Source organism: Phoxinus phoxinus, assembly GCF_949152265.1.
Source record: "Phoxinus phoxinus genome assembly, chromosome: 15".
Lineage (NCBI taxonomy): Eukaryota > Metazoa > Chordata > Actinopteri > Cypriniformes > Leuciscidae > Phoxinus > Phoxinus phoxinus.
Window position 1 is genome coordinate 19,028,739 of NC_136890.1, and position 19,306 is coordinate 19,048,044.

Below are 19,306 nucleotides of genomic sequence, written 5' to 3' on the forward strand. Positions count from 1 at the left end.
GTCAAATCCATCGGCGTCGCGTTTTGGGCGACCGGAGCGTCAATCAGAAAGTTGAAAGTAGCTCAACTTTATGGTAATGAGCTATCACGCGGTTCAGCGGCAAAACGCCAGTAACCAATCGGAATATAGACGTCCTTCGCTCTGACTGATTCCGGAGAAACATACAATGTAAACTTTCGTTCCTACCAAAACAAAATCTCAGAGTCTGACGTCTTCTCCGCAAATACAATACAGCAGCACCAAACACAACAACTTCGCGATGATCTATAATGATCCAGTGATACACATTTGAGGATGAGCGCAACTTTTATTGGAAATATTTACGAACGCTCGTTTTAAGCGGGAATGCAATTAATTTGCTCATGGTAACACCGATTTGACCAATTGCAATAGATGCAAATAATAATAATAATAGCTAATTATTCGTTTTTTCCCCGACCAAATGTGACCAAAACGGTTATAAAAATGCTGTCATTAAAAGGTTTCTAGTGTCAATGTATTTCTTGTTTTTTTTCTGTTTACATTTCATGTTGTGACACTTCTCTTCTCCCCTGACGTACCGCTGCTACGTCAGAGCGGCCAAAGTGTCAACAAGCTCCCCCGTACTTTTTGACAAGCGTCCAAGTCGGCGGCGGTGTGTACAGTTATGGAGAGACTCAGGAAGAGGATGCAACTTTTAGATGACACCTGGACATTTCTAAATGGTTAGTGGATACATTTATGTAGTTGTTGTGGAATTACATTGATTCATCTCATCGAATTCGCAATATTATAATAAGATCCTCTTCCTACGACAGAAGGGGAGCGAAATCTGATCGGCTTATTTTTGACATGCCTGCAGAGAAAGGCTTACCAAAACAAAGTTACTGGGTTGTCACTTTTCACGTTTTCTGGGTTGGTAGATGCGCCGGGGACCCGATTATAGCACTCAAACATGTAAAAAGTCACATTTTCATGATATGTCCCCTTTAAGACAAGGCAAGGTTGTTAAACCTGAAATAATAGCATATAATCAATACACTTTAGTATTATATTAGCTACTTTGTAGAGGCAACTGCGTTTTGAATACTTTGTGCTTTAGAGACTGTCAAGATATTATACAGTAGCGCGTTAACTTGTTATGGCAAAAACAAATTCAAAAACAACAATAACTGACTTTATAATTGCATAACTCATCATTTATAAAATGATATGGTCCTAAGTACTTTCCTAAATTATATCCAACTAAGTGCTTGTGTGTTTGTTTATTAAATATATTATATAATTTGATAATACGGTCACTGACCAATAAGACCATATTTCGCAGAAGTCTGCAGATTCTTTCTGGACCACACAATCTTTCAGCTCCCAAATGAAACTGTGAGACCATCATACGTGTCCGCCAGTGTCCACAGTTTGGCAACATGCGCACAAGTGGATTCAGCTCTAGTCCCCTGACTCATATGCCACTAGGGGGAGTTCATTATTATGACAGCCTCCACCGACTGCTCGTTGTTAGCAATTGTGGACACAAGTTATTCACAGAGCATTCTGTTAGGGTGAGAAATCACAGAATAAAGGAAAAAAGAGGAGTAAAGAGAGAGAGAGAGAGAGAGAGAGAGAGAGAGAGAGAGAGAGAGAGAGAGAGAGAGAGAGAGAGAGAGAGAGAGAGAGAGAGAGAGAGAGAGAGAGAGAGAGAGAGAGAGAGAGAGAGAGAGAGAGAGAGAGAGAGAGAGAGAGAAGACACAGAGCAGCAGCATCACCGCTTTCTTCTCCGACTGACTTCAAAGCAGGGATATGAAGAATTTAAACCTCTGAATCTTTAAAGAACTCCAGGGACTCACTCAAATCGGCGCTGGAGGGAAGATAGCAAAACTCAAATCTCAATATAACCCAGCTCCCCTGGTCTACGTTCATCGCACCCCAAAAGTCACTCTTAATGAACTTAGAGGCCGGTGACTTGATGTGAACAGACCTCTGGAGCTCACTTGAATGAATATGGATTACTCTGGGGTTACTTCAACCTTATGAGATCCAGTCAAACAGAGGGGAGTCCTGATTAAGTCAGTTTGATGTCATTTACATTAGAGGTAAAAGGCCATCACTGAGCAACAGTGAATATTAGAACATTGACATCTTGTAAAACTTAGCTTGTAGCTGTAAGGTGACATTTAAAGCCCTTGGACTTGACTGGTAATGCTGTAAGAGTACCTACCAGTACAGTGACCACCCGCAGGACGACCCCACGCATGTTGTTTTCAAGCTTTCGATCTGTCAGTGTCCCGTTCAATCCGTGGATGGGGTCCCACGTGGCAAGCTAAAAAACGCAGAAAGTTCACAGTAAGTTCAAGGCATGCAAAGAAAGATGTATTGATTACACTAACATCCCATAGATCTTCACAGTAACGTAAATGAGTTCATTGCAGAACACAAGCACATGGGAGTTTCTTTCTTTTCCTTTTTCTCTTTCATCTATTCATAAGAAACAAACATCATAAATGAGAACTTGATAATATATCAGTTGCTTCTCTTACAGATCACTAATTTTAATTTTAAATGGAGATTGAATGGACATTGCTTGGACAATGGACTTGCACCCCAGATGCTTCACCTGAAAAATGGCCCATTATCTCCTATGTATCTCCTCTAGAATTTCAGAAATTCAAACTGTGCTAAGTTCTGTAAATATAAGGTTTCCAATGAAAAGTCAGAGATTTCAATATTAGAGTGGATGTCTAATGCTATTTCATGCATTCTGACTTATTTATTGGATTTATTGGATTCTCATGCTAAACCTGGCCAAAAAAAAAAAAAAAAAATTAGTTGGACGTATGACGTAATTCTGTGCGAATTCCTTCAGGATTCATATAAGTTTCGAGTATGGCCGCCCTGTATGATTATTCTCCTGGAAGAGCGCGAGCAACAGTACGCCCATCACCGTGCCTCGTTCGAGTTACGGAAGCCGTCGGCAGCACTGTCATTTTGTTTTTAGACCACAAAATCAACAATGTCACCAAAAAAGTGTGTTTCTGGTTGTGAGGGAAAGATAACCTTGTACAGCTTCCCATAGAACCCAGCGTTAGGGGACCAGTGGATGCTGTTAGTTTTTCAAACTAACTAAAAACTAAAGACTCTTCGGAGATGTGAAGATGCAATACTACTCTATAGGTACTCAAGATTGGCAGAAACTGTGTGTGTTATGTGCCCTTTAACTAAAACATGAGGTTACCGGGGTCAGTAATATTTTATTTGTTTTGGAAAGAAATGAACACTTATTTAGCAAGGACAAATTTAATTGATCACAAGTGACAGTAAAGACAATACATGAGCACCAGATCAGCATATTAGGGTGTACTCACACTAGGCACGGTTGCCATGAACGATTGTCCCCCCTCCCCACTCCCCCTCTGGCCTGCACTCACATAACTCATAGGGTTTTAGCATTCGTGCCGGAGCACGCTTACGTCATTATGATGAGACGGTTTCGGGATAAACAGAGCGGCGCTCTCTGAACACAATGGAGTCCATCGCTCTGTTTTCTTTGTGGATAATTGTGTCGTTTGGTCCACGGTGGTCCACAGCCCTCTCACAGCCTGTTGTTAAACAGATGTGTCGCCTTAGTGGCGCGAAAATTTTCACGTAATCGTGCTGCTCGTATGAGGAGGTTTGCAAGGTACCAGCTGAAGTGCAGCAAGGACTTTGCAGCTTTGATTACGGACTACAGTTCCCGTACACGCGTCCTGTTCAGTGCTCCAGCACGGTTAGCGCTCACACTGCATGCGAACCGCGCCCGAGTCCAACTGAACCGTGCTCTGGCCCACCTCTTCCAAGCAGGCCAGGGCCGGCTAATCGAGCCGCGCCCGGGCACGGTTCGGAGCACTCAGACTAGTCAAACGAACCGCGCTTTGGTGGTCAAATGCACTCGGGCACGGTTCAAACTGGCTAGTGTGAGTACACCCTTAGAATGATGGCTGAAGGATCACGTAACACTGATGTCTGGAGTAATGATGCTGAAAATTCAGCTTTGCCATTACAGGAATAAATTACATTTTTAAAAATGAAAATAGAAAACAGTTATTTTAAATGATAATATTCCACATATAAAATATATACCGTACACATTACTGTTTTTACTTTATTTTTAATTTAAAAAAATGCAGCCTTGATGAACATGAGAGACTTCTTTCAAAAACATAACAAATCTTACCAACCTAAAACATTTCAATGGTACAATACTATTCCACATTCACTTTAGTGCTGTTAGGATATTGCACATCACCAAGATCTTCTCATCTGAGCTGCCTCATTGGTATGTCTCTGCTCGTTAATGTATTATATTTGAGATGACCAATCAAATCAAAGTAGGCGGGCTTTATGCTCACAGAAGCTGCTGAGCGCGAATTCCGCTTTAGTAAACGGTCATAAAGTGCGAGATAAGATGTAAGTAGTTATAAGCATTTCATATTTGACAGCTGTTTTAGGACAGACATTTAAACGACCGACAAAATAATCAGGCAACCTAATAAACGTTTGTCTAATTTTACCATTTTAATAGAAAATAGGCCTATATAGCTAATTTACGTCATGTACCTTAATGTAATAATTAGTAACAGTCAATGTGAGGGGACAAGAAATATTAAGGAAGCCGTTTTCATCATATTAGACATAAATTTTGTAATGAATGTGTACATACTGTGAATGAATTTAATAAACTTATTTACCTAGAATTCGTAGCCTTCAGCAAATTAACTTGTCTAAGAAAATTATTCATAAAACATATAGGCTTAATATCAGTTGACCCTATGTTTACTTTCTTCACTGACACAGACGAAAATGAAAAGACTACCAGTCAAAGTTTGAGGGGGAAAATACAGGGCAAGATTAGGAGACTGAGAGAAAAAGAAAAAGGGATGGAGATGAGCAGAGAGCAGGAATTGACAAATAATCTACTGCCCACTTTTAATGGTTTTAAAGCTATTTTTTTTATCCAGTTTTGGCATTTAAATGTCTTGAAATGCACATATGTAGATTTGAGAAATCAACATTTTTTTGGGGAGCAGGCCCTCCAACCCCCCAAACTACCTCAAATGTGGGACCGACACACCCTGAGCTGCAGCAGCCGCTCTCGCGCCAGACACAGGGATGATTTTTGCTTCTCTCAGAGAGAAAATAATATGCCGTAGAGTGTAGCCCACGAACAACACAACACAGATGTGATAGTGATAATGAATGACAACCCTTGCTTTCTGGCCAAGACACCTGTCGGACAAAGGGTGCTATGAGCTTGTTAGGAGAGGGCCAGTTCAAATCAAAGATCATTTCTCAGTTAACTGTGATAGTGTCGATTCACACACAGCAGCTACTTTGTTAATCTGAAAAACAATGAAAAGATCAGGCCTGGTTCTACGAGGTGGTAGAGAAACTGTAATAATAGAATAAGCCCTATTGGCGAAAGAGATCTGGCAAACGCTCCAGGGTGTATTTGCACTCTGGAGAGCGTCAAAGGTTTCTATTTACAACGTGTTTTTGCAGCGTTGACCAATATAGCCAATCACAGACAAAGCTGTTGATCTCTTGAACCCACTAGCTATTCAGATGTGTTTAAGTTAGTCAGAATCCACTTATCGCTCAAAACGCCGGAGTTTTGGTTCAATGCTGAGTTCTACACACTCAGAAAACTCTCATAACAAAGAAAGTCTTGACACGATATAAATAATAGATTCATTGTGCAGTGTAGACACTGTGGATGAGGGGCATGCGAGATTAACCGATCATGGCATACTGTCAAAAATGTTGCCGTATCTAGGTAACTGTTCAGTGGAGGTGTTATAATAATTGGACAATTTTTTTCTTCCCAGTTAACTTAGTTTTTTCATTATTTGTGAATTCATTATTTTATTTCTCAGTGAGTAAAAACAACATTTACAGATTCAATTACATTAAAATTTGGCATACAGTTTACTTAAAAAGTTTGAAAAAATGTTGAGTGGTTTGAGAAAGAGACAGCAAAATAGAGTTACTAAGGTAAAAGGGTGCATAGATGGTGTTTTGGCTTATTAAAACAAAACCGCAAAGTTTTAATTAAATAAGTATATGGACAGAACTGAGATCAGAGCGGATCGATCGGTTCGCAGTATAAATGCTGCTCCATCTCAGCTTGAGTCACTTATAAAACATGCATTTAAAAAAGCAACACGTGCCAAACATCTTTCCAAACTTGTAATGAGAAGCGTTTATGTAAACCTCACTCCCCTGCTCTCCCATGCTGGAGACGCAGACGGTTTGAATCCCGCTCGGAATGGGTCAAGCAGTGACCCAGAGGGAATAAGGTTTAGGGAGAAGAGTGTAACATAGACAAGCTAGTAAGCGCTGTGCTTGTAAACCTTATTCCCCCAGCCTCAAGAGGTGCGCTAGTGACTGACACTAGAGACTGCGGTGTGGGTCGAGTAGGACTGGTTACATTTACAAACATGCTGTCCTACAAAAGAGAACATTTAATGACGTTTTTACTTCAAACTCACTTCATAACGTCAGTCGGGTGTCCTTTTGTGATCTGACATGGCTTCATATCATAGAATGAGACAGAAACTATATTATTTGATATTATTACATAGAGGCTAGGTTGATTAGCATTTCATTGTAAATATACTTTATCTTATAAAAATACCCGAGATGTTTAGAACACGAATAAACCATATTGTGTCGCAATCGTATGTTTATTGTCTTTGTCCTTATAAAGGATTTCCTGGAACGTTATAAGTTTTACGACTTCAATGACTCTCACTTGCAAGGGCGCACTCCGGCTACAAGTGTGAATGAAACAGACGTGTGTACTCACTAATGCCCACAATACCCTATTTTTGTGTAAAAAATATAGTTCATCTCTCCTAAGTAAACATATGCAAATCCATAAGTTTGTCTCCAGTGTAGATATGTTTTTCCCTCTCTCTCAGTCTCAGCATAAATGCATAGGATTTCCTGACAAAGAGTAATAAATCACCATCACATATTTTTTTTATTATAATTGAATAATTCAAGTGCTCAAACAAAACAGATGAATGTTGTTTGGATTGAGATAAGTGATATGGGCTATTTAAACAAATTTGACTTAAAGCTTAGCAAGAGGTGCTATGTTCCTGCAGTCGACCATTTTTGGCAAATTAAATGTTTGTCTGAAAACATTTCTGGATTGCAGGTTTGTATTTTGTGTGCCCTGTATGGAACATTAATGTAATTTGCTAGTCATATGCCTGTTTTAAGTGAAGAACTGCATTACTAAAAGACATTTTATAATTGTGCTACAATTTTATACTTGTGCCACACACACACGCACACACACACCTGGTTCTGGCTATTTTTAAACCACAGTAAATTACAATTAGACTATGACTCACCAAATTTGCTGAATACCTCACATTTTGATGTTAAGTAAACATAAGTTATTCCCGCTTAAGAAAAACGATGTACAAATATATTACTAATACAATGCAGCAGGAACATGCACACACACACGAACAAGCGACAAAAAAACAAGCTTTTACATAGAAACACAGCAAGGAGCAAACAATCATGATTTAGACGAGTAATTTAGGGCCATGCTCTAATACCCAAGCACAAATCTGTTCACCAAACTCTAATTACACTTAGCTAATGTGTGCCGCATAAACAAACAATTCGTTGCCCTACTGTGCTCATTTTTCCTTTCGAGTCGGATAATAACAGAAAACAACTATCGATTTATTTGCCCAATAAAACAATAGCGTAGAGACAAAAGCAATACTTCCTGAAGTACGTCAAGCTACCTGTGAAAAAAAATCCTCCCCACAGATATAACAATTTCCGGGTCCTCTGGAAGAGAGTGGACAAATATTTTCCTGCTCAATCAAAACATGAGCATGATATGAGGGGGTTTGCAAGAATGTAAAAGACTTTGATGCTTTTGAAGTTTCCCAAGAAAGTACTCTTATGACAGAATACAAACTGCACCAAAAATATATGGAATAAAAATACTTATATGCCAAGCTTTGTACCAGTGCAAATGTCATGCTTTGTCCGTGCAATACAAATGTCACCCTTTATGCATTCATAAACATGGCACCAAAACAACCGTGTTAAAAAACAAACAAACTAAAAAAAACCTCAATGGATCTGAGAGGGAATGCAGCTCACCTTCATACACAAGAGGTTTGAAACGCATCAATTCGACATAACACTGCACACTATGAGTCGTATTATCATGGGCTCTGGCTAGTCATTAGCATAATATTTAGACTGGGATTAGACAGGGTACACGCCATCCCATGGAGGCTAATATGACAGAGCCTTTACATAACTATCCACTTCAGAGGCGCTGGGGGCTTTTTTTTACCCAAGGCAGCCATTTTAAGTTCATTCTTATCAAATCTGTCTGAAGTACCAGCCTACTAACTATCATTATGTAATAAAACCACCTGAAATATTAATGGGCTCGAAGGGGTACGAGAATGTGAAAAAGTGTGTGTTTTCTTTGACAAGAATTGATATTGTTGAATATGAAGCTGCATCAAAGATCCTGCAAAAAGTTTTGTGTAGAAAACGGTTTGTATGCTAACCTTTGAGACTGTTTATTCATTCTTCTCATAGGTACTCTGCCCTTAGTGGCTTATCATCAATTCAGCCAGCTAGTCATGGCGCTGGGCAGTCCAGAATATTAACATAGAAATTCAATACACCCCAGATCCAAATGCACTGATCTTGCTGCCTACATAGAAAGCTGACACCTAAAACCTCATGTGATTAGGAAGAACATAGATGACTCGACAATTGATACATTATATACTGTATATTATAGTCATGTCTCAATATAATAGAAATATAATATAATAGTGACAAATAAATCCAAGATGGGAGAAGTTTTTGATTACCTGTCTACACAATTCAAACATGATCTGCACATAATTGAAGGTGAGAAAGCACTAGCCTGACTCATGTTTATAATTTCAAGCTGAAGCTTAAATAAATGGATTCTCTTGAACTGGATGTCTATGCAGATATAACAGGACACTCTTGATCTTATAGAATGGCTGTTACATTTAGATCGTTTTCTGGTGCAAATAGAAAAAAAGAGAAAGAATGTTGTTCCTGTCTCTTTTAGGCCACATCCACACGAAGCCAGAGCTTTCCCTATCCGATGTTTTTTTTGCCTCGTTCTAAAAAATAATTCCGTAAACACGGCGTCATCTCAAGAAATATCTGCGTACACACGAAACCACTGAAACCGACTCAAAACGATGTAGTATACATCCCAGACCAGTATGTGGCGCTGTAATTCTGCCATATAGATACAATAAAAACGGAGAAGAAGACTTTGAGCATGCGCATAAACCTTGCGCGCTGTATACAATAATATTAGGCACAGTAGCTTCTTCTTTTCTTTTTTACCAAGAACTTTATCAAACAATATGAACAACCATAAATGGCCTGGTACAAAATAGGGATGAGTCACGAATCACGGTATTCAATTAGTTATCGGACTCGTAAAGCTTGCCACAAAGAACCGGCAAAAGTAATGAATAAGTCAAATATAGCAAGGAGACATTTTAACAGTTTAAAAGTAGACATTTCAAGCATTCTATATATTTCTGAGTTTCGGTTAATTTATGAGACGAGTTCCAGTTCACGAGCAATGCAAGTTATATTGCGCCGGCGCGTCCATGTCATGATTATATTGTCAGCTATATTTGCTTCTTATTTATTAAATCCAGGCAATTGGTTGATGAAACTTTGATTAAAATTAAGATACAATTTATACAAAACGAAATTCACTTTAAAGAAAGGCTTTATACAAACCAGCTTTATATAAAACAAAACTTAATGTGGTCAAAATGATGTCTCCCGCTATATTGCGCATCTTATGATTACTCATGCTGTTCACTTTCATAAATCAACATAGATGAAATAAAAAATAACATATTATTTAAACATAAATATGAAACTAAATACATTTTCTTTAATGGCTACAACAGGCTTACTGAGAAATGTAATGTCGGAGTGGAATTTGAGCGAGCGCCGTTGTGCCGGCGAGCATGTGCGTTTTTTGAACAGCCTAATAATAATCAAATAATTCCCAGTGATCGTCGAATATTTTTTTAGTTTAAAATGCCCATCCCTACAAAATACAAAATGTCTTAATCAGACAACAGACCAGCACCATAGCATAATACAAATATAAAGAAATACAATAAAAATACATTTAAGTAAATAATATATAAAGTAATAAAAGAGGCTCAGTAGCTTCTGCAGCATTATATTATATTTTTATACAAGCAGTCGGCAGGTGTTGTTGCTGTTTGTGACTAGCAGTGTCCGACTAGTCGACATGACATCATCGTTTCACAAAATATACGGATTGGCTGTACACACGAAAACGCAAGCGTGTCGTTTTCAGATTTATCCACTTTGGGACCCGGTTTCAAAAAATAGCGGTTTCAGTCTCTCAAAACGCCGGATCCGTCTGGACGAAACGCCAATACGACACAAAATTTGTCCGTATACAGCTAAACGCGTCTCCGTGTGGACAGGGCCTTACTCAGATGCATTTATAAAATAGCAAAATTCAATAGGCAATCAACCTTCAATTTCAGCCATTAAACATTTATTATCAGTCCATTTCCTCTCTAGTGGGAGCAGGTGGAATGTTTTTATGATGCATGATTGATTGATTCACAAAGATCCATTGATTAAAACGAATGTTTTTTTGTGGTTAAGGACACTGCTATGCTTTTAAGTGTCTCCGTATTGATCTCAAGGAATAGACTTTTTGAAGAGTGTCCCTGAAAAGCAGATCCAAAGCAAATGCGAGTCTAAAATCAGTAATTATGGTTTGATTGTGCAACAATGTAATATAAAACCCAGAGACTGTCCATGGAAGCCGAATCTGCAATATCTGATAAAGGTCTTCTTGAGCACGTCTACATAAACTCATAACAGCTATATTTACAGCAAGCGAGGCATGCTAAATGCCTGTGAGAAATTTCAAGCCTCGTCTAATCGATACAATATTATCCACCGTGGGAATACATGTAGCCGTATTGCTGAATCGCAGCTGCTGACAGCGTCAGCATGAATCGACACATCCATCGACCTTTGGGCTCGTCGCTCAACGTGTTGACTTCTGGGAATGGTGGGAAACACAACAGGCCGACCTGGCGATGTTCAAATCAGAGCATTCTAGGAGGTGGATGACTAAACGACTATTTACCAACCGCTCCTGTCTTAAAGTAGTGTCTTTTATATATTTTACCCCAAAACAAATGTATGTTTCATCATTTACTAACCCTCGCGTTGTTCCAAGCCTTCATGGAATACAAAAGAAGGAATTGCAACAACACGAGGGTAAGTAAATGATGAAAGAATTTTCCATTTTATTTAGGTGTACTATCACTTTAAAATCATGAAATAGACACATTACACTGCCAAATAAAAGCAAGATACCCCAAAATACACTACCATTCAACAATTTGGGGTCAGTGTTTTGTTTTTTAGAAATTAATTAAAAGTGCTTTACATTGATCAAAGGTGAAAGTAAAGACATTTATAATGTTACAAAATATTTATATTTGAAATAAATGCTGTTCTCTGGACTCATCGCTCATCATGTTGACTACTGGGAGCAGTGAGAATCACAATAGGCCGACATGGCGACATTCAAATAAGAGTGCTCTATAAAGTATCATCGTCACAATTGCTGAAGCAGAACTGTCATTCTTTGGCAGTTTAGTGTATAGTTTCAGCAGGGGTACTTCTGAGGCCATGGTGTGCCTCTGTCATTTACAATTTGTTTTGCATGCTGAATCTCAAACCAGCGGCAGAATGTTTGTCATCCTCTAACAGTTGGGGTGAGCTGCCTCATCCCGAAAAACAAAACAAAAAACAGTACTGTACATTTCAAGCAGAAAAGAGGCGAGAGAGAAAGAGAGAGAGAGTTCTGCCTCTTATCTTCAGAGGGACAGATAAGAGCTCATTTCTCACTGCAGAATAGAAACACGCTCTCTGGCAAGAGAAGGACACCATTAGCATCCCATAATGCCTTGCTCTATTCTGCACATTCACATTTTGTGTGCGGGCGTAACGCTGTCTGCTCTGGCCGTTTCTCCACTTCACGCATGGATCTGTTCATCTTCATCACATGCGATTGCCGCCACTGCCACAGAGCTGGAGTTAGCAGATAGTTTCAAAGGTGAAGTGTGGATATGAGCGACCTCATGGCTGGTAATGCCAGGGTTTCGATAACCTCTTAGGGTGATAATGTGACACTTTGCTGTAGTGCAAGGCAGAGGAAAGTCAACGCGAAGATAACCACAAGCAAGGTGTCTTCATAAGCTTGCCATTTATCACCCGCTCCTGTCTAAAAGTAGTGTCTTAAAGCAAACATTTTAGTACATATTTTACCAGTGACATATTTGTTTTTTTTACAAAGCTCTTTAGGGAAAGTTAGAAAATTATTTCATAATTTACTCATCCTCATGTCGTTCAAACCCTGTATGGCTTTCAGCTTCTTCAAAACACTAAAAAAGGAAGTCACATGGGTTTGGAAAAACATGAAGATGAGTGAATGATGAAAATAATGAAATAAAAATACCCCAAAATACAATAAAAATATATATATTATTGCAAATTCTTTTTATTATAGAAAATTAAAAACCTACAGCTAGTGGCTACTGTAAACAATTTGGGTTAGTTTTCTTAGCAGCGCAAAAATAACAAGCAGCACAACTGCTTTCAACATTGACAATGGTAGAAATGTTCCTCAGCATATTAGAATCATTTCTGAAGGATCATCTGACACTAAAGTAATGTCTGCTGAAAATTCAGCCTTGCCATCACAGAAATAAATACAATTTTAAAATGTATTAAAATAGAAAACCGTTATTTTAAATTGTAATTACGTTTTTACTTTATCAAATGAATACAGCCTGGGTAAGCATAACAGACATTTCCAAATCATTAAAATATCTTATTAAGCCCAAACCCTGTTTTTGTAAATATAAAATCTGTATTTCTGATACGTATAAAATACGTATAAAATTACTACGTATGATTACTAAATATACTTTGTCGTGGCGCCAATAAAAATTCTGACAGTGCAAAGCAAGTACAAAATCTGAACATAGTAAGGAAAAAGGCCCTTTAAGACACACCATCCAAGCAATTACCATACTGTCAATGCTGACCTGCAATTCTATTGAGTTCACCTCACTGAATCCATGTTCACAGGATTACCACCTGTGTCTAGCAATTAATTTTAGCAGTTATGCCCTTCCTTGCCAGGACGCTCCACTGGGACTTTATGGGATGCATCACTATACTAACATATTGCAAGCAGGGTCATATCGATGGAGCCCTGCCTCAGGCAATTTGTAAACAGTACTTCACAAGTAGTTTGTGGTTCAATCGACATAAACAAAATGCTGACAATGCAAAGCAGCACCTGTCATGCAAATAGCCAAAGCATGACTGCGCCCACAGGCTTATTAACCACATAAACAGCATCATCACGACAGTCGTCTTAAGTCAAAGTCATCCCGAGAATCTCTGCAAGCATATTTCAAAAACATTTCAAAAACACCTCAATACGCTGGCTGACGTGTGGCTTTGCCATCAAAAATAGATGAGTGGACTTTAATTTTGCAGCAAACTCCTGCAAAAAAAAGAAAGTCCTCTAAAAGTCAAGCGAGGTAATATTATAGATAGAAAATGCTTATAAGACACGCCATCCTCTACAAACACTGATGTAGAAATGTACCATCAGAAGCTTACCAAGGATTCCTTTTGTTTGTTTGTTTCTAATAATAAGACATTTGCTGGGGAAAAAAGCAGTTGAAAGTGGGAGTAGGTTTCTTTATTTGTTTGCCAAATATATATACACACACACACATACATATATATATATATATATATATGTATATATATATATTTTCATCAAAGTTATACATGAATTTTGAGCAATACCCCTTCTTGTCTTAGGACAATATATATAATGTGTGATATGTGTGGTTGTGAATACCAATAATAGATAAATTAATAAATGTGAAATTAATAAATTAGTCATTTATATTCATAATTATAAATAATTAGTGTTGTCAAATCGATTAATCGCATCTAACATAAAAGTTTTTGTGTGTATATATATATATATATATATATATATACACACACACACACACACACACACACACACACACACACACACAATTGTTATATATATATATATATATATATATATATATATATATATATATATTAATTTAGATATTATAATTATATATTTATTATGTAATTAATTAGGGTACATTACTGAACATAGCAGATGCCTCAACTTTAGCAGGTCTGTTGGTTCCTATCAATAGTATTCAATTGATTTTACTCACAAACACACATAAATATCTGATAATGAAGCTGTCTAATGAAACGTTTCTGCTAAGGCAAACTCCCTTCAGGGTTTCCAGTCTATTCTGTTTTGTTCGAAAGAAACCACACTGAGGTGTACCACTACCGCCCCCATGGAAATGAAGTACAAGACATGTACAAATGTTCAATAAAGTAACATTTTCTCTTTGTGTGTGCTAAACTGAAGCAGAATTAAGGCTGGGAGACTGCAAGGTTGTGACACAGCACGCTGGGGACTGCTGAAAGGAGTGAGGAGCTCCAGGCCGTACATCAAAGATCAGTCTGTACTCTACGCTGGGCAGATCCTGTGTGAATGGAATAAAATCACACTTCAATGGATTGAAACTACTGAGCTCAGTCCTTCTGTACAACCCACCTATAATGACACTTGCATATATTCTGCACCCTTATGCAGAACAACAATACAGTGCAAAAAGTATTTTTCTTATTGAGTATTTTTGATGCTCTCCAATAAAAAATATTTAAACAGTTAAAATAAGATACTTATTTTAGATAAGCAAAAGTGTAAGATAAAATCAGTTGTTGTTATATCTGTAGTTGGAAACAAAAATAGTGTATTACTACACTGTAAAAAGTGATCAGTTGACTTAACTTAAAAAAATGAGGACACCCGTTGCCTTAAAATTATTAAGTAAATAAACCTCATGCGTAATTAAAAAAATTAAGTTATGTGAACACTTACTTAATTTTAAGGCAACAGGTTTCCTCACTTTTTTTAAAGTTAAGTCAACATCACTTTTTACAGTGTAGGTCACCGAACAAGTCTCCTGAACAACTCCTCTCTGTCATTGGTCTGATTTATTCAAAAACAACTTAGGAATACCTCCAAATTCAATTTACAACAAATAATTTCCTGTGGGAAAGAAGACATCTAACATACCCAACTATAATCTGTAGCTGTTTTCCTATAGACAAACAGACTTTCTTTTGTTTATTGAAGTAGGATATGGTTACGTCAGGTTATTCTGCTTTACCTGAGATAAATTATAATTAATCCAAGAAGGGTAAAAGTGCTGTAAGTAAACTCACAATTGACAATTATTGATGCATGCAAACACATTCGTAAAATAATTACAAAGTGAAAAAAGTTAATGAAAATACATTCATGATTAAAAGAGTTTTGTAAACACAATTATCAGTTCAACTGAAATATTCATTTGAACTAATGATTCGATAAACAATAATGAATTTGACTGTAATGCTGGACTAAAGCCAATCTATTTAATATTTAATCTTCATACACAGCACAGGGCTTCAGAGAGGTGAACGTGTGTGCTATTTTAATAAAGCTTTGTGAACAAAGTCAATTAGTTTATATAAAAAAAGAAAAGATTAAAAACAATTATAAATTGAGATTGAACATTTGTGAGTACAACCGCACCAAAGTCAAAGATTCATCACTTAAAAGTATTCACTGTGTTCACTAATTAGTTTTTGAAGTTCCCAGAAAGACCATGTTTGAGCTTACAGCAAGCATTACCACTATTCATAATTATTTTTTAGAAATGTAATTACCTGGGCGGAAACGTTTATTATTATTATTTATATAAAACAAAGACAGCTCTGTATTCACTGGCTTGATGTTTGTACGGTAATAGGCCAGATCTAAATCATGTTGTATAATGTTTACAAGACACAACATTTTGCAAACTGTAACTTAAAGTAAACACACACAAAGAAAATAAACGGATGGATATAACATGCATTTTGTTCATCTATACTATCATCATAATTACCACTTCACAGTTTATAGTATTATGAGTTATATTAAAAGTTGTATTTTTATTTAAGGTAAAGTTAATTTATAGTATATAATAATACATTATTTGTTTTATTATTAAATCAAATGAGTGTATTATTTAACATTTTTGGTTTATTTAAAAGTTTGGTAAAACTTTACAAAATTTACAAAATAATTAATGTATTAACTAACATGAACTAACCATGAGCAATACATTTATTACTGTATTTGTTCATCTTTGTTAACGTTAGTTAATAGAAATACAGCTGTTCATTGTTAGTTCAAGTTAGTTCACAGTGCATGAACTAATGTGCACAAGATTTTAATAAAGTATTAGTAGATGTTGAAATTAACATTAACAAAGCTCAATAAATGCTGTATACGTGCAATTCATTATTAGTTCATGTAACTAATGTAGTTAACTAATGTTAACTAACGAACCTTATTGTAAAGTGTTACCAAATGTTTTTGCCTGAAGCAAGTAATGAATGGCAATGTTTGATGCAGAAAAATATACTATTTACCAAATTAGAAAAATCTGATTCAAAACAGAATACATTAATTATGATTATAAAGATTATAAAGAGAATGATGCAAAATTAATAAGAAAAAAAAGTGCCTTGTTGAAATTTAGATATTGTCCTGATCTAGTTCTGCCTGTTCACGCCGTGCATTTGCATATGTACTGAAATAAGTGCTCGCATCCATATGATGTTTAAATCAGTAAGGATCTGAAATGACACTTAATGGAGTGTGCTTCCTTCCTTACTAGCGCGTTAAAATTAGAGCTGGGTACACACTATCATCCCCTTCAGCAATATCTAGGGCAACTGTGAAAAACTTCCTCCTCATCCTATTAAGACATTGACAGAGTGTGGACTGACTCAACCTTCTCCAACAACATGCCTCCCAGGGAGAGCGAAGGAGTGAGCGAGTGAGACACCAACAAGCAGAGGAGGAGGAGACAGAAACGACTGCGAATGCCTCTCTCCTTTATATATTTAAAGCAGCTCTCCTTTATATTTAAAGCAGTTCTGAAGTTGATGCAGCCCTTAAGTCTTGCCCCAAAACAGTATTATGAGGCAGCAGAACGGGAAAGTCCGAAAGACTTGTGGGATCGTGACCCCGGATCCTTGAATCCTCTCTTTATCTGCCGCATTAGGCCGGAGGCGGTGGGCTTCAGGGACACACTGATTCAGTCACGAGGAAATGTTCTGTAGATGGGATTAGCCCACATCATAAAGCCTGTATGATGTAGTCCCTACTTCCTGCCAGCAGATAATGATGTGGCCATGTTGAATATTTCAGGCTGTGGTTTGCTAAGTGCTTTTTCTCAGGGGAACGCTGTCGTGCACTTTTGCTGTCTAACTGTGGCGTCATGCTCCATCTCTCCCTGGAGGGAGGACCTGGAAAGAACACTGATCTTGATGCCAAGATGCACTTTAATTGCCCGTACTACAGGGATGGACGTGAAGGGGTCATTTATAGTGGAGCATATTGTATGATTGTGAATGTTTTTTTCTTTTTTTCTTCTCTCATGAATAACAGATGACAAGTATGATGAGTATTGAGAATGCCATTATTCTGTCATTATGTACACATCCTCACGATGTTACAAACCCGTATGACTTACGGAACTACTTTTATGGTGAGTTTCCATCCTTTTTTAAGCTTTACAAGCCAATACCTCATTGACTTTATATCATTATATTGAAAAAAGGTGGCCAGGAAGGATATTCTTCAGAAATTCAACAGAAGAAAGGAAGTCATACTGGTTTGAAAATATCTTTTAAAAATCTAGTTTAAAACACATGTGGCAAGCTAGTAATGTACTCTTTATATTCAATGTTTCATACGGTTTTCAAAAACTTTTATTTCTTTTAAAACATACAGTACAAGATCACTGATGAATGTTTCCAGCATATTGAATATATGTAACAAAGAATAAAGGCAGTTCTAAAGGCAAAATGAGGTCAAACTGGCTACCAGCAAAGTGTACCTAATAAAGTGGGTAGACTTTGCTAGTAGCTGGATTGACCTCATTTTGCCTTCAGAACTGCCTTAATTCTTTGTGGCATAGATTCAACAAGATGCTGGAAACATTCATCAAAGATTTTGGTCCACATGGACATGATAGCATTGCGTAGTTGCTGCAGATTTGTCAGCTGTACATCCATGATGTCACATCATATCCCAAAGATGCTTTATTAGATTGAGATCTGGTGACTGTGGAGGCCATTTGAGTTTAGTGAACTCATTGTCATGTTAAAGAAACCAGTTTGAGGTGATTTGAGCTTTGTGACATGGTGTGCTAACTTATCCTGCTGGAATCAGCCATCAGAAGATGGGTACACTGTGTTCATAAAGGGAAGGACATGGTCAGCAACAATACTCAGGAAGACTGTGGCATTTAAACGATGATCAATTGGTACTAAGGGGCACAAAGTGTGCCAAGAAAATATCCCCGCACCATTACACCACCAGCACCAGCCTGAACCGTTGATACAAGGCAGGATGGATCCATGCTTTCATGTTGTCAACGCCAAATTCTGACCCTACCACCTGAATGTCGCAGAAGAAATAGAGACTCATCAGACCAAGCAAAGGATTTACCACTGCAAATTCTAGCCTCAGTTTCCTGATGTTAGCTAACAGGAGCGGCACCCGGTGTGGTCTTCTGCTGCTGTAGCCCATCTACTTCAAACCATCTGGCACCAACAACCATGCCACATTCAAAGTCACTTATAAAGCCTTTCTTCCCCATTCTGATGCTCAGGGCCAGATGTACTAATGCTTTTGCGCCCACTTCAGGAGTATTTGTTTCGCAAAGTGCACATAAAACCATGGCGAGGTATGTATGAACGGGACGTATATATATATTAAAATATACTGTATTTTCAAGTTAACATTTTTGTGGAGTTGCACCGCATAAATAAAAAAAACTTATTTCAAATGAACTGATATTTAAAAAGACTTACCGATCTTGACAGAATCTGTCCTCTTTATGACAGTGGATTGACAGACAAAAGCTTTTAAAAAATATAATATTAACAAAACTGCTTCCCAAAAGTATCAATGATGAAATTAAAAAAACACTCATCACAGAAGAAGTGCATTCAAGTCACTCGAAGGACACAT

At 37.4% G+C, this 19,306-nt stretch overlaps 1 protein-coding gene across 5 annotated transcripts in view; it reads right to left on the reverse strand.

Annotated features, from left to right (window-relative positions):
* grid2 (glutamate receptor, ionotropic, delta 2) overlaps nt 1–19,306 on the reverse strand; it is a 394,784-nt gene that overhangs the window by 91,555 nt on the left and 283,923 nt on the right. For all 5 annotated transcript variants that reach the window (XM_079637090.1, XM_079637092.1, XM_079637091.1 and 2 more), the window contains exon 9: nt 2,195–2,296. In XM_079637090.1, the coding sequence (XP_079493216.1) occupies nt 2,195–2,296 (102 nt within the window). The remainder of the gene's footprint in view (nt 1–2,194; nt 2,297–19,306) is intronic.